Raw genomic sequence first — 14,620 nt, 5'->3', positions numbered from 1 at the left:
AAAATGGATTATAGAATTGTATATAAGACTGGAAACCATAAAAAACATAGAAGAAAACATAGAAGAAACATTCCAGGATTGACTCAAGGATATCTTTGGGGACTCAAATCTAAGAGCAAGTAAACCGAAATGGAAAAAAAAAAAGCTAAAAATGTTTCTGTACAGAAAAAGAAGCTATCGTTAAATGAAAAGACATCCTATTGAATGGACAAAAATATTTGCACATCACACATCTGATAATGGGCTAATATGCAGGATTCTAAAAAAATGCATATGACTCAACAAAAAGTATACAAAGGACCCAATAAAAATAATGGAAGGAAATGAAAGACCTATAAAAGGTAAACTTCAAAACACTGTTAAAGGAAATAGAAGAAGACACAAAGAAATGGAAAGATATTCCCTGCTTATGGATTGGAAGAATTAACATCATAAAAATGGCCTTACTAACCATACCAAAAGCAATTTACAAATTCAATGCAATTCCAATAAAAATCTCAATGACATTTTTTAACAGATAGCACAAATTAATGAAATTCATATAGATCCATTAAAAAACCCTGAATAGCAAAAGTTCTCCTGACTAAAAGGGTGAAGAATAGAGGCATTACACTCCAAGACTTTAAATAGTACTACAAAGTCATGATAATAACAGCATGGTATTGGAACAAAAAAAGACACACAGACCAATGAAATTTAATTGAAAGCCCATAAGTAAAACCACAAATAAACAGTCAACTGCTCTATGACAAGGGAGCAAAGCATTTACACTGGAACAAGGAAAGCCTCTTTAATAAACGGTGCTGGGAAAATTGGACTGCCACAAACAAAAAAAATGAAACTAGATTACTATCTCACACCACATACAAAAATCAACTCAAAATGGATAAAATACTTGATACCATAAAATATATAGAAGAAAACATTGTAAAATACTCCATGACATAAACCTCAGAAGCATCTTTCAGGATTCTTCTCCAGAAGCAAGGAAAACAAAGGAGGAGATAAACAGCTGGGATTACATCAAACTAATAAGCTCCTGTACAGCAAAAGAGACAATAATCAAAACAGAGATAGCCAACTGAATGGCAGAAAATATTTGCATGCCATATGACAGATATGGGACTGATGTAAGAGATCTATAAAGAACCTACAAAACTCAACAAAAACAAAGCAAACAACCCAGTCAAAAATTGAGTAAAATAGGGGCCTCCCCGGTGGCGCAGCGGTTGAGCGCTGGGTTGTGAAGCTGCCCGCGGCCTCTGCCGCGCCGGTTCGATCCCCGGCTGCTCCCCGGCCACCAGAGGAGGGTCCCACATGGCGCGCAGACCTCTCCTGCCGCCCGCTGCTCCCCTCAGCAGTGTACTTCGGTCCTTCTGCCTGCTCTGCTCCCCGCTCTGACTCTGGTGAATTCTCTCACCCTCCCGCGCTTCTGACTGTACCCAGTGCATGTATAAACAAACAAACAAACAAATAAATAAATAAAAATAAATAAAACATGCCTCTATTAAAAAAAAAAAATTGAGTAAAATAACTAAAAGATACTTCTCCAAAGAAAAAAAAAATCAAACCGCATTAAAAAAAAATGTTCAACATCACTAATTATCAGGTATATGCAAATCAAAATCACAATTTGATACCACCTCACATCAGTGAGACTAGCCCACATTAAAAAAAAAAATGCAAATGCTGGAGAGGATGTGAGGATGTAAACTGTTCTAGCCACTATAGAAAGCTGTGTGGAGTTTCCTCAGAACACTAAAAATGGATTTACCATATGATCTGGTGATTCCACTCCTAGTAATCTACCCAAAGGACACAAAAACACTAATTTGAAAAGAAACACTTTATTTATTGCAGCACTATTTACAATAGCCATGATATGGAAACAACCCATATGCCCCAAAGTAGACAAATGGATCAAAAAGTTGTGATATATACAATGGAATATAACTCAGTGATCAAAAAAAAAAAAAAAAGACAAATTCATGCCATTTCAGGCAACACGGATGGAGCTGAGAGGGATTATGCTAGCTGAAATTAGTCAGAAGGAAAAGATAAATACTGGAAGGTCTCACTTATATGTGGAATATAAAGAAACCAAACAAAAGGTCAAGAAAAAGTCAAAACTAGCAAGCTGACCATAGAATTGAGGCATGCAGCAAAGGAGGAGGTAGGAAGGGGGGCAAAACAGGAAGGATGAACACAAGGGAATATGGTGATAGTTCAAGGGTGAATGCTGGTTGGAGAACTATGGTGTAGACAATGATGTAAGAAAAAAAAATACTTAAGGAAAAAAAGAAGAGCCAAATAGTCACTTCCCCAAAGAAGACATACAGATGGCTTACAAGGACATGACAAAATGTTCACCATCACTTATTATCAAGGAAATGCAAATCCAAAACACAATGAGATACCATCTCACTCCTGTGATAATGGCCCATCATCAAATAAAACCAGAAACAAATGTTGTTGAGGGTGTAGAGAAAAGGAATGCTTGTACCTGTTGGTGAGAATATAGATTAACCTAACACTATGGACACAATATGGAGGTTTCTCAAGATATTAAAGATGGATGGATAGATTGAATAGATATGCCACATGATCATGAAGAAATAAAAAAAAATATTAATTTGAAGCGATTTACACATGCCTATTTTCCTGTAGCACTACTTCAAATAGTCAAATTATGGAAACACCCCTAGTGTCCAAAGACACTGAGGAGTGGATTTAGACAAAGAGGAGTGAATTTAGACAATGTGGCATGGATACAAGATATAACAGTACTCAGCTATTAAAAAAAGATGAACTTCTGTCATTTGCAGAAACATTTTGCTAAGCAGAATAAGTCAGAAGGAGAAAGACAAATAGATTACTTCACTCGTATGTGGAATCTAGACAAAACAAGAATTGACAGTACTAGAGAATAAAAAAAAAAAAATCCTGTCAATCTGATTGCAGAATTGAGGCTACTAGAGGTGGAGGAAGGGTGGGAATGGGAACAAAGGACAGATGGGGTCCTATAATCTGGTAAACGGTAAGTGTGTTTTGGTGGTGGGTGTGGTTTGTTGATAAATATCTGAAGATGTGTGAACCTATTCCCCTAAAGCATATATACATATTGTAAACCAATGTAACCTCAATAATGAAATTAAATAAATAATAATACAAATTAGTTTAAGATAAACCCGCCCCTATAGGGCACAGAGGCGTTAGCTCCTCCTGTAAACCATTACTTCCCTGGAGACTCCAGCCATTTAGCCTACTGTCAGTGTTCTCTGTCTGACATTCCTGGGGTATACTGCTGCGTGCTGTTCTGTTCCCTGCAGGATTTTCAGCTGCATGGCTGGCTTTATGCACTAGAAATCTGTGATATCCTCCTACCCAATCCCAGTTACAACCAAAATGTCTCCACACAAGAAAATGTGTCCCCTAATTAAGGATCACTGAATATACAGTGAACATTTGGTTTTGTTTCATTACTTCTTGACTGTGACTTTGCTTCTGGCCTTATTTCCTTTTTTAGATTGCATTTTGAAGCTATTTTAGTGTTTTGGTGGTAAACTCTATTTTTGTTTGAACATATCTTTGTTTAGGCTCATTCCTGAAAGGCAATCTTGCTGGATATATAAATGTGATTAATACTTGTTTTCTCTTTCTCCTTTTAAGATGTTCTGTTTGAGGAGTTTCTAATTTTGAAAGGACATTAGCTCTTAGTCTATTACTGTTATTTTGGAGGTAGTATCTTGTCTGTCTGGTTGTTCTTCAAATCTTTCTTTGCCTTTGGTGTTCTGCAATCTCACTATGATATGGCCAGGCGTGTATATATATATATATATCATTACATTTATATTTTAGGTATTATTTTTATGTCCTTAGATTAGTTGAGATACCTGAATCAGAAAATAGGGGTCTTTCAACTATAAGTTTTTGGATGCTAGCTATTCCTTCCTGCCCTATTCCCTGTTTACTTTCTCTTTCAGAATTCTGAGCACATGTGCATTGTCTTCATTCTCCAACCTCAAAATGTATCAAAATATCTCTTTCCATATGTCATCTATGTGTCCATGTTTACTTTTTAAAATATTTATTTATTTATTTATGCATGCATGCATGCATGCATAGAACTGAGGTGTAGGCAGGAGGTGGGGAGCTGAGAGGATTCACCAGAGACAGAGTGGGGAGCAGAACAGGCAGATCTGCTGAAATACACTGATAAGAGGAGCAGCAGGTGAGACAGGAAAGGTCTGCTACACCATATGTGTGTCAGCTCCCTGGCCAGGGATTGAACTCAGTCCATGGTGGTGACAGCACTGAAACTTAACCCCTACACCACCAGGGAGGTCCCTATGTGCCCGTGTTTAATTCTGGGTAACATTTTCAGGCCTCTCTGCCAATTCACTAAAATATCTCAAAATCTGTATGTTATACACATGAGAATGTTAGATTGAATATTGATTCTACTATAAGATTCACATATAAAAGCTCTATCTAATTCTTTTTTCAAAGCTCACTAGGATTTCATATAACTTGTGTTATTTACCATACATTTTATTCTAGCATTTACTTCTTTTATGTATATTAAATATACTCGTTTTATGTCCCAATGTTTAGGTCTGGCTGCCTTTGTCCAGGCTGACTGGCTCTGATGCCCTTCTTCTTGTACACAATTGTCATTTGTTATTTTGTTATCACATTCCTTGGAACACTATTTGTGGGGACTGTTTTTGGCCTGGGTTGAAAGTGCATTTTTCTCTGTGTGTGTTTGCTACCACTAGATGTCCATGGGTATTATTAGCCTGGGGCCCCTTTGAACAAAAATATTCCAGTTGGATATTTTGCACCATGCAAGAAAGCATGAACATGGGCTCCATGCTCATGCAAGGGGAAGACAAGTGCACTAGGAGACCTTTCAGGTCTGCAAAGCACAGAGACCTCCCAGCATGGTCTGTAATACTGCCCCTTCACAGGTCAAGCTTTTGAGGGGAGCCTGACTTTATAAGACAGATACTCCTGTGCTTCTCTCTCTCTGCTGGGGCCCAGCACTTGTCACATAACCCCCTTCTGACTGTGAGTACCAAGCATTACCTTCTGCCACCCCAATGGTATCAGGAGATACTCCCAGTCACCATACAAGACTGATTTTCCTCTTTGGAATTCTACTTCTTTGTTTAAGGGTTAATTTATTTTACTTTTTGCCATTTCACCTGTGCTTCTAAGAAAGTGTGTTTTATATCATATCAGGGATTACATAATTTCATAGAAAGTCAACTTCAGGTATCAGTCTTTCATATTTACAGGCAAGGGGAGGTCTCACCATGTTTAGAATAAAAAAGTCTGCCAGCATAAGAGATGTTCAGAGGTACAGTGTTATAATTCTCCATCTTACACTTTTCCATGGTCCTAGAGCTTTTGAGAGAATTCACAGAGCCATGGGCAGTTGCCTGACATCAATCTTTTCTCCAGATTTGAAAGGCACTCTAAGCCCTGACCTCACCCCAGTGCCTAAAGAAATAGAATGAGAAGTGACATCCAGCTGGCAGGAGCTCAACCTTGGGGCTTATAAGTAGCAGGAAGGATTTCCTGCTCTGTGGTCAGAACCATACCATGAGGGATAGCTAAGGGTACATAGACTGAGTGGAAAACTACACCCTTTACTCAAATTCACAACTGATTTATTTGAGACAAACTATTGGTTTGCCCTAGAACATCTACCTCAGGATTATCCTGCCATTTAAAATCAAACCATTAACAAGAACGGTGTCTAGACAAGTGAATTCCTCCCGGCACCCCAAAAAGCCCCTCACACTGCCCCTTCAAACACATGCTGCCTACAAGGTTACTGCCTTTATTGGAGACCAGAGTGTTGGTCTGGCACACAGCTATTCAAAAATTAGTTTTTATTTTATTTTTTAAAGATTTATTTTATTTATGCATACAAGAGCTGGGGTATAGGCCAGAGGTGTGTGGTGGGGGGGGGAGAGAGGATTCTCCAGAAACAGAGTGGGGAGCAGAACGGGCAGACGGACCAAAGACACTGCTGAGGGGAGCAGTGGGTGAGACAGCAGAGGTCTGTTGTGCCATGTTGGTAGCTCCCTGGCCAGGGATAGAACTCAGGCCACAGTGGCTGGCGATAGCTTTATAGCACTGAGACTCAACTCGTGTCAAAAAATAGCTTTTAATAAATAAATGCAAACTGATATTTTTGTTGGTACTTAACAGATTTGGAGATATCTGAAAAGGAAATATTTGTGGGGAAACACAGCCACTGTCTCACCATGACACTTGCCACAGTCAGTCTTGTCGGACACCAAATTCCTCTGGACAGTCACCTCTCAGAAGATTCACACTATTCATGCAGCAGTCTTTCCCCGTGTTCCATTTGTATGCTTGAGTTATTTTAACATATCTCTTATTCATTTCTTACAATGGGAGAGACAAGTAGGATATTCTTCCTATTTGCTATCTGAAAATAAGGAATCCCCAGGAAAAACCCAGGGCACAGGAGGAAACAAAGTTCTGGAAGTTCACTCTACACCCAGGACTTGATCATGAGGGGCCTGGGTCTCTAAGCCTCTGACAGCAGCTAACTGTAAAATTCTGAATGACACCAGTTTCCTAAAGTGAAATTTCTCCACCTGTGAACAGAGGCATTACAGTGTCATGTGGCTATAGGACTTCAGGTAAATCCGGCTGAGCGGTGACATGATCAGCGGCATCTGCTCAGCTCCAGCAGATGGCTGCCACCTGGGAATCATCCCCTTTCCATAATGCACAGGCAATCTGGATATTCATTTTTGCATTTGTTAAATATCTGCACTGGACAAACAAATGTCTTATGTTCAGTGAGGCAAGCAGAACACCTCCTTAGGTTGAAGAGCAGTTCTCAGCCACGTTTGCCCTCCAGGGGTCTAATAATCCCCAAGCTCCTTCCTACCCTGGAGATGCAGTGTTCCATCCACTGCGCATAAGAATCTCTCCTTTTTGCCCTCAGGGAGGCCCCTGGAACAAAATGTTTCTCTTCTTACCAGAACTCAGATTCTGTATTTTGAAGGACATAGGTATTTATTTTGTCTTAAATGACATGAGTCAAATACAACATAAATCACAAAAACACTTAACTGAATTGATCAAGCACTTGCCGGACACAAATGCAGACCTACAGCTCTAAGCCTACATAAGCTTCCCTTCCTCTTTGTACCAGATATTCTCTCAGTCACACACAAAGTGCCACTTCATCACCATCCAATCAAGACGATAAAAGTGTCAGAGTTGGAAATATACAATTTCAGAGCTGAGGAGAGAGACTAGATGCAAATCCTGGTCCTGCCATTTATTAGCTTGATAACTTTAATGAAGTTACCTGTTTGAACATTGGTTTCTCTCTTTTAAAATAAACACCACAGGTCCTCCCTGGTGGCAGAGGGGTTAAGTCTCAGCCTCTGCAGCACAATTTCCATACCTGGCCAGGGAGCTAACATGGCACAGCAGACCTCCTGTCTTGCCTGCTGCTCCCCTCAGCAGTCTATGTCAGTCAATCTGCCTGTTCTGTTCCCCACTCTATCTCTGGTGAATCCTCTTTCCCTCCCGCGCTTCTGGCCTGTACCTCAGTTCGTGTATGCATAAATAAATAAATCTTTAAAAAATAAAAATAAAATGAAATAAACACTACATTAATCAGCCAGTTGCGTAAATTAGCAAATATATGTGTATAAACCATATAGTTACTAGATAAAAAATGGTTCTCTTTATCCCATTATAAATACTCAAACTTTTATGGTGTTTATCCCATCATATTTCAGATCAAATATAGCAGGGCATATGTAAATTAGCAGCCATTCAAGTTATGTTTCTCCCATCTGGGTTAGAGACACAATTGAGAGGATCAGAGAAACTATGCTGTCACCCCCCTTTTTTTCTAATTGTTACGGCTTAAGTAATTTAGACAGAAAACCAGAAACTTAGAAATATATGATGTGCAAAATCTTACACAGAACCAAACTCAAAGGTAGCGACGGCATATGCATTATATTGAACATAAAGTCATACATCTTGACTAATTTTACTTTGCAAATATAAATAATAGTATCTTTGAAATGTAAGTAATGGTTAAGTAGCATCATCCAACAGAATAGAAATACTCTTAGATTGGAAAAATATGAAGACTCATTTCTTTCTCTTCACTGACACTCAAAATTGTGATAAGGATCTATTTAGATGAAGCTTTTAATTCCAAATTTCAAGCTAGAAATTTTTCCATTAATAATCTCCTAGAAATGAGATTTTGCAACAGGGTTAATTACTACTGAGCTACTGAATGTTTGGTTGACTCAGTGGTTTTAAATCATTTCCACATAAATACCCCTCTTGGTTATACCCAGTTCTAGTCCTCACACAGCACTTATTAATAATTTGTTTTGTCTTTTTCTTCAAATATGCATACAATTGCTTCAAAATCATATACAATAACATATACATGATCAGAGGTACTGATAAGCTTTGATAACCAGTGTAGAAACTGGTAACATCCTAACCAAAAGCACCAAATGTGAAGATTTTGTTGTTCTCTGTGGCCTTATTTCAAGGAGTCACACAAATTCCACTAGGTTCTGTAAATCACTGAAAGAAGCTTTCAGACCCTACCTCTATCTTCACAGTTTCCCAGGGGATCAGAATTTGTAAGAGGAGAACAACGTGTTTACTACTCAAAATGAAATACTTTCTTTATGAATGAATTTCAAATTTGAATTGTGCTGGTTTATATGACGATCATCAGAAGTGAACTTAAAACTCCTCTGCAAAGCCACTCATAGCTACCCATCAATTCATGATGCATCCTTCCCTCCACCACATTCCTATTTCTCCTTGGGTCCATGTCTATGAAGTCAATTCTAATTCTGACACCCTATGCTATGGAATGGATATGACCCCCTCCCCCAATTCACATGCTGAAGTCCTGACCCACGATACCACACAAAGTGACTATTTGGAGTTTGGATCTTTAAAGCGTTAAATTAAATGAGGTCATATGGGTTATCCCCTATGCAGTAGGGCTTGTGTTCCTATAAGAAGATATTATAATAATAACACAAGTAAAAAGACCCCATGAGGACACAGGAGAAGATGCCAAGAGAAAGGCCTCAAGGGAAACCAACCCTGCCACACCTCAATCTCAGACTTCTCACCTCCAGGACTATGAAACAAATTTCTATTGCTTAAGCCATCAAGTCTGTAGTACTTCTTTATGGAAGCTCTGGCAAAAGAATACACCCTAGTAAGCAGACAGCACATTAAAATATCACTATTCATAAGAAACATAAATCAAAGACAGGCTACTTATTCAAAGTTGAATGCTTGCTGGTATGAAATGAAGAATAGGATGCTTGACATAATTTGACAGGCAGTAGAGAAAATTCTATCAGTAACTATGTTTTCATTCAGATATACAAATTAAATTGCAAACTTCCCTGGAAGAATGAGAATATTTCTTTAATTAGTAATAACAGTTTAATGGTATTTTTGTTGAAGCTGTGAGGTCTTCTGCTGATATTGGCTAAGATCAACCAGGTTATAAGGAATGGGGTTACAACAACCAGTTGTAATGGGGTGAAGAGCACCTACAGAGGAAAAAAAATAGGTTTGAAGTATGAAGAAAGAAAAGTGGGCAGGATGGGTACAAGTAAGCAACCCGTGGGAGAAAAAAGCAACTTCTCTCTAGCCAGCCCAATGCACAGGACAGCACAAGGAAGGGTGTGGAGTTCTATCTGCTTCTCACTGCAGATACCCCCCATGAGCTTCCAGCCTCCACCAGCAATTTCTCCTCCCTCCTTCTCTCCCTCCCTTGGCAGTCCCTCCCTTTCTCTCTGGAAAGTAGAGAACAGACTGTAACCTGCCTGTGTGCCTCCCAGGGAAAGAAGCCCAGGCTGGCCTCACTTTCATCTACTTCCTTGCTACCGTGAAGAACATTCCAAGCATGAGCATGACCTTATTCTATCACAACCTCCATTTGAATTTCATTTTCTTTGGAGAAGGGCAAAGTGGTTCTGACAGAAAATGTTTTCTTATCCATGTTCTCTATCCTCTCTGCATTGCAAACTATAGGCCACATTGATCTCTCTACAGTCCAGAATACCCAGAGCAGGCATGTGAACAACAGAGTACTCTGCCCCTTGGCATCACAATTCTCCACAGTGCAACAGACAAACCCCTTGGACTCAGAGCTGGCACTAAACCCTTCCAATGACCCCAACAAAGTACTGCATCCTTTTCTGTACATTGAATGAAACAAAAAAATACAGACACTAAATGACCTGCACAAAGGCACACTAAATTAGGGAAAGGCCTAGAAATGTGCCTGATACTAACAGAAAGGAACACACAGTATGTACTATTAAACTGTTATGTGGGGGCATAGATTATAGGAGCAGAAATATACTTAAAAGTTTGTAGCAGCTTTGTAACATATATGCAATTTTCCCATAGGTGGTGAAAGTTTCCCATAGGTGGCTGAAAGTTAAGAATGAAGTGCTACTTGGGCCTCCCTGGTGACCCAGGGGTTAAGATGCAAACTATGAAGCAATCCACAGCCACTGCAGCATGAGTTTGGCCAGGGAGAAACCCACATGGAGGGACAGACCTCTCCTGTCTCGCCCACTGCTCCCCTCAGCAGTGTATTTCAGTCAGTGTGCCTGTTCTGTTCCCCACTCTGTCTCTGGTGAATCCTCTCACCACCTGCATCTCTGGCCTGTACCCCAATTCTTGCATAAAAATGAATAAATCTTTAAAAAAATAAAAATAAAGATACTAAGATAAGGCTTGAGTAGTTTCCTATTAAAAAAAAATGAAGTGCTACTTGAAGAAAAAAATGCACTTACTACTATAATAAATAGGTTTATAGGTATTTAAATTCTTCCCCAAATTGTAATCTTTTCAATTGCCTATCTGTTGTTATCATCTCCCATATCCAGAATTTGAAATAAATCCTCCCCCTATTGACGAATGACTGGTGAAGACAGGAATTAAGTAAGAGAGTCCCCTTTTCCCATTTGCAAGGGCAGCTTTGTGACCTAGTAGCACTTAGCTATGAATTGCTAAAACAGAAGTTTGAATTCTTCTTGTGATCTCAGGTAGAACAATGGCTACTCTGTGATGTGCTTGGGCATATGATGCGATGATGTGCTATTAATATTAATTATCAGTTACCTCATGAGACACATCCAAGAAGTGACTATGGAATTATATACAGAAACAATAAATGTTATTAATTAAAAAAAAAACTGCTTATCTTTGATTGTATGATACTTGTTTTTTTTTTTTTTTTATGTACTTAAAACACTCAAGAGAATTTTGTTAGGCCTACAGCTACAGCCCATCCCAAGCCAACACTGAAGGTCCCTCTTCTGGGGCCCACCAGCACACATGCTTGCCTCTGCCTCATCAATTTTGTGTTGGCCCCAAATCACCTGGAAAGGTATCTGCCAGGCTCCCCTGTAGACATTAAATACTTTGAGGGGAGGGGTCCTGACCATATGTATTTTGGCCAGGGCTGGTTCATATTCATTCCTTATCAAAGTTGTCTTATTTCTCCAAAAGATTGAAACTAAGAACTTTGAGTATTAAACTGAGATAGACCCTAGGTGCCAGGAGCTAGGATGAACCTTAGGAAAAGTCACCTCCTTTTCCTGTAGTGGAGCGAAAAGGAAAGTCAGTCCTGCGGCTGTTCATGGGCAAAGCCAGAAAGGAAATTCACATTTCCAGTCTCTAAATTCTGGCATTTCCCCCACACTTTGTGCATTATCTGCACATCTGTCCATCCTGACTTTGATACCTACAACACTGGGGTTGGAGGCACATCCTAGTCACATCCTGAATCAGACTCAAGAGGCTGTGCTCTGGAGACTTAGCAGGATTGCTCCTCACCTGCCTGCCCTGATTACTTTTGAGGGCTGTCCCAGGATGTCCTCTACTACCCAGTAAGCCTCTGGCTTGCCAAGTCCAGGTAAACCATGAAGCCTGCACTGGGGGTCTGGAGTCACTGAAGGGAGGCAAAAGGCTGTCGCAGGCCCACTAGTGGGTAGGACTTTCACAGTTCACTGGAGGGAGGGGGATGGTTTCCCTGCCCTGCAAGCCATATGTTCTAGACAGAGTCTCCACTGAAACCAGAGTCCCTGTGGGGATGGGCTTTGGTTCACAGGGGAAGCAACAGCTGCAGAGTAGAATAGTTTAAACAGGTGAATCTGATTAATAGTCAAATTGACTTTCACACTCTGTTTAAACACTGTCTCAGTTTCCTCTTCTCCATGAACTGGACAAAATACATAATCATATACTTTATAGCATGGTATCAGGTTTAATCAGTTGATGCACATAAAAGCACAGCCTAAGCCTGACATACAGCAGGCAATCAGGACATGGCCAGTGCTATTAATATTAGTACTCATCTAAAATAAAACAAGTTTTAATCATAAGCTGGAATGCTTGTTTTTGCCATCCATCAGGCTTTGTCATTCAATGAGCAAGTGGGCTTATTTTGTTGTTGTTTGTTTGTTTTTTCCATTTTTTGAATATTTGCATGATACTCTGCATACATAATCTAGGAAAACAGATTATTTATATGAGTGGTCTAGCTTAATTGGACATTAAACAATATATACCAAATGACAACCTGTGTTTGAAAACAGATTGAGCATTTCACAGGCAAACACTTTTAAATCAGGAGCAGTAAATCACTGTTACAAGCACAGGCAAAACTGTTGAGGAGTTCCCTTCTTGTCACGGGCTTCATTCTAATAAAACCCTTCTGTAGCGAATAGCAAAGGAACTAAGGTGGACTGGCCACACTGCTTTAAAAGATTACCTCTGCTCTGAAAAAAAGAGGTCGGGTTAAAGAGACCCGAGCACAGCGCTGCTGTCCACCTCTGAGAACCAGAAAGCGCCTCTTCTTCAAAGTGGGGGAATAGTGCACAGAGCTGATTCACCCCTTCCTGGGAGATGCAAAGTCGCCCGCCTGGCGCGGCCTCTTACCACGAACTCCTCCAGAGTCTGGTAGGTCTTGCCCCGGAACTCACAGTAGTTCTTCCTCTCCTTGCACTGCGGACAGCACTGGCTAGTGTCGACGTGGATGCAACGCGGGTGCAGCCTCGGGCACTCGGGCTGCGCGCACAGTGGCCCTTCCTCAGTACACAGGCACGGACAGGCCGAGGGGCCGGGCGCGAACTTCTCCCCGATCGCGTACACAAAGCCGCTCTCGTCCACGCAGCCCTTGCCGCGGTAGTCCGGGTACGCATACTCCTCCGGCGGCTCGGGCGTGGGCGCGAGCTCCGGCACCGTGGAGTCCTGGGCGGCTGCAGCGAGCAGTGGCTCCTTCTGCGGGATGTCCCCGCGGTACCGGACCTGCAGGTCCCCGGCTTTGGCGCCCCCGCCCTGGGCAGCCCAAACCTGCCTCTGCTTGCTCCACGCCTCCCGGCCCGTGAGCCCTCGGCCGCCCTTGCTCTTCCAGTCCCGGCCGCTGCCGTTCTGGTCCCTCGCCGGGCGCCCGAGCTCGCTCACCCGCCCCGGGCCATCCCGAGAGGCGTGCTCCCGCTTCTCCTGGCCGGGCTGCTCCGGCGCCTGGGCCAGCTTCTCCAGCGGGATGCTCGGGCTGCACAGAGCCACCATCAGGCAGCAGGTGACCAGGAGGGAACTGGACAGCGCGCCAACTGCCATCGCAGTGGAGCTGGGCATCCCCTATCGCGTCCCGGCGGGCGGGCGGGGAGCGCCGCCGAGGGGCGAGTCGCATTCACAGCCCGGGAGCGCGCCGCCACCGGCCGGGAGCCGCCGTCCCTGCGGAGAGAACAGCAGCACAGCTAAGCCCCGCGGCCCGCGCGACCCGGCCCCCACCCGCCCCAGCGCTGCTGGGGCTCCCTCTACGTTCTAGATTGAAGAGCTGGACCACGCGGGCGGGGCGGCATGCCCAGCGTCGGTACCCAGCCGGAGTTCTTAGACATCACAAATTGTGGAGTCCTATGTGGAAGCGAAGTCCAAGGGAAACACTGGCCAGCAGGATCTCTCACGTAGTCGTGATTAACAGTCGCGATGGCCAAAGGCGGGTGGCAGAGCCGCGGGGATGCCGCGAATCGTGCCCGCGCCCTCCACAAAGCTCGGGTAGAACCATTTAATCCTGGAGCCTAGGGTGTCCTTCGCTAGCACCTAGCCATACCAGCCCAGAGGTTCTTAAATGGAGATTACGCAGTGGAGTTAGAGACGGATGTCCGCGCCAGAGGAAAAGCGGGGAGCCTCCCCTCTCTTGTTTTAGGCCTTTGGGGAAAGGAGGTGGGGGTGGTTAAGGAAAGCCCCTAGGATCCCGCGGTGCATTTCCAACAACTTTTTAAATGACTCCACTCCTGGGAGCAGCCACCACTTCCCGCTCACCTCCCCAGGCTTAGCTTCTCAGAAGACTGTTCCAGACTAACCCCTGGGCGGAGGGATCGGGGATTCGGGAGATTAAGGCGCTTCTCTCCACCATTTGAGTCTAACCCGCTGCTCGGCGCCTTGGCGACCACGAGAGACCCGGTAGGTTTCAGCGCTTGGTCTGGTAATTGATTTTACCAGGGAGGGGTGTTGGAGGTAGAGCAGAAGTGCA

The 14,620-nt window shown here is 42.6% G+C and overlaps 1 protein-coding gene across 2 annotated transcripts in view; it reads right to left on the bottom strand.

The window, feature by feature from the left end:
- The window catches only part of VWC2 (von Willebrand factor C domain containing 2), a 137,143-nt gene extending 123,322 nt beyond the window's left edge, over positions 1-13,821 (bottom strand). Inside the window, exon 1 of one of the 2 annotated variants that reach the window (XM_037493310.2) lies at positions 13,024-13,821. In XM_037493310.2, the coding sequence (XP_037349207.2) occupies positions 13,024-13,722 (699 nt within the window). In that variant the 5' untranslated portion in view covers positions 13,723-13,821. The remainder of the gene's footprint in view (positions 1-13,023) is intronic. The other variant, XM_054695809.1, reaches the window with a different exon arrangement.
- Between the last annotated feature and the right edge of the window lie 799 nt (positions 13,822-14,620).

This window comes from Talpa occidentalis, unplaced genomic scaffold (genome assembly GCF_014898055.3).
Source record: "Talpa occidentalis isolate TD23 unplaced genomic scaffold, MPIMG_talOcc4v2.1 talOcc4.10, whole genome shotgun sequence".
NCBI classification, from domain to species: Eukaryota; Metazoa; Chordata; class Mammalia; order Eulipotyphla; family Talpidae; genus Talpa; species Talpa occidentalis.
The sequence above is the reverse complement of the archived record's forward strand: the minus strand, read 5'-3'. Positions and strand labels throughout refer to the sequence as shown.